The sequence below is a fragment of the Rhagoletis zephyria genome, unplaced genomic scaffold (genome assembly GCF_001687245.7).
Source record: "Rhagoletis zephyria isolate East Lansing unplaced genomic scaffold, Rhagoletis_zephyria_1.1 Rzeph_scaffold_53895, whole genome shotgun sequence".
NCBI classification, from domain to species: domain Eukaryota; kingdom Metazoa; phylum Arthropoda; class Insecta; order Diptera; family Tephritidae; genus Rhagoletis; species Rhagoletis zephyria.
This window is the reverse complement of record NW_016210948.1, coordinates 1-1439: the sequence shown is the minus strand read 5'-3', so window position 1 is coordinate 1439 and position 1439 is coordinate 1. Positions and strand designations below refer to the sequence as shown.

Sequence of the window (1439 nt, the reverse complement as noted above, 5' to 3'; positions counted from 1 at the left end):
GTTTTGTTAACTTTTAATAAAAATATTTAAAAAAAATCTTTGGAATCAACTGCACTGCTGTGGCCAATGACCTACAACCCCCCAATCCGTCGCTACAAAGTGAAGGAAAGAGAATAAGAGACGAAATAGCCAATAGTTTGTAATAATTTTATTAAAGTTTGGTTGTTGAAATTAAATAATTTAATTCACGAGTGAACTTCGAGGTATAAATATGTATATCGCATGTACATATGCAATGTATATATTATAAATATACATAGTCATGTGCAAAATAAGAGGGCCTCGAGACTTTGGCCAGTTTTGGTTAGCTTTCTTTTGTTTGTTAAATTTTTTTAAATAAAAATACACCTCATTATCTGACAAGAAATACATAAGTCCAAATGTCAAGCTTTGTAGAAAAGTTAGAAAAATTCAACGAAATTTTACAACAAACTCTTTATTTCAAAATTTTAGAAAATTTCTAAGTAGGAAGTTTCTTCTTTTTTTTGCTCACAAAATTTTTCGTTTTTTTTGTATATAAAAAGTGCAGTTTATAAAACTAAATCAACGCTATTCTTTAGCCTCTTAAAACTTGCACTTATTTTATTATAATTTTATAACCGATGTATGTATCTGCATACCCAAAAATTTTTCTAAAAATTCAGATTAAAAAGTTCAAAATTTTGATGAAAATTCTTAGAATTTTTCTAAATACTGTATAAAGTTTTACTTGTGTGATTTTGGTTAAAGCATGAACTATATTTTTATAAAAAATAACAAAAAAATTAACATGAAAAACACTACAAATATTCATCAAAAATCACCATGCACTCACTTTTCATCTCCAGTGTATGTATGTATATGTACATAAAAAAATAAATATAAGTCTTCAATTTTTTCTCAGATTACAAGGTACTTAAAACATAAAAAACTATTTTTATTTTAAAATGAGATCACTTATTAGCATTTGTTTGTTTTTGGAGATCTAGTCGATGACGTTGAGGGCATTTCGTTGTTCGTTTCATCGTTGAGAAGGTCCTTCGCAGATTCTGTTTGACCAAGTGTAACGCCTGCAACACCGTAGACCGATTGAGCAATTCCACATATACGTACAACCGATTCTTCTAATTGTGTTAGTTGGTGTTTGGTAAAGGGCCCACCACCAGTCGCTCGAGCTTCGCATTTGTTGTGTGATAATTTTTTTTTAATTTCACTCTTCCATTCAGTCCATGCCTGAGAATAACAAAATTAATAGAACTCACATTGAGGCTGAATTTAACACTTACCTTCTTCCATCCATTAGCATCCTTTTGGGGTGGGCCTGCGCTATTTAGAGAATTTGTTAGCTCTTCCCAAAGAGCATTAACAAGTGGTTTATCGCGTTTCGTGTAGCCCTTTGCGATATCGGGATTATTTTCCATGAATTCCACTATAATGGAATTTTGTACATTGTTCTTGTG

General features: G+C 30.7%; 1 protein-coding gene across 1 annotated transcript; it reads right to left on the bottom strand.

Annotated features, from left to right (window-relative positions):
• Positions 1-939: 939 nt before the first annotated feature.
• LOC108356085 (uncharacterized) lies at positions 940-1433 on the bottom strand. Its single transcript, XM_017607217.1, has 2 exons — positions 1266-1433; positions 940-1212 (listed from the first exon to the last, which is right to left on the bottom strand). Exons 1-2 carry the CDS (start codon positions 1398-1400, stop codon positions 940-942), a joined length of 408 nt encoding a protein of 135 aa, XP_017462706.1. The 5' UTR covers positions 1401-1433.
• Between the last annotated feature and the right edge of the window lie 6 nt (positions 1434-1439).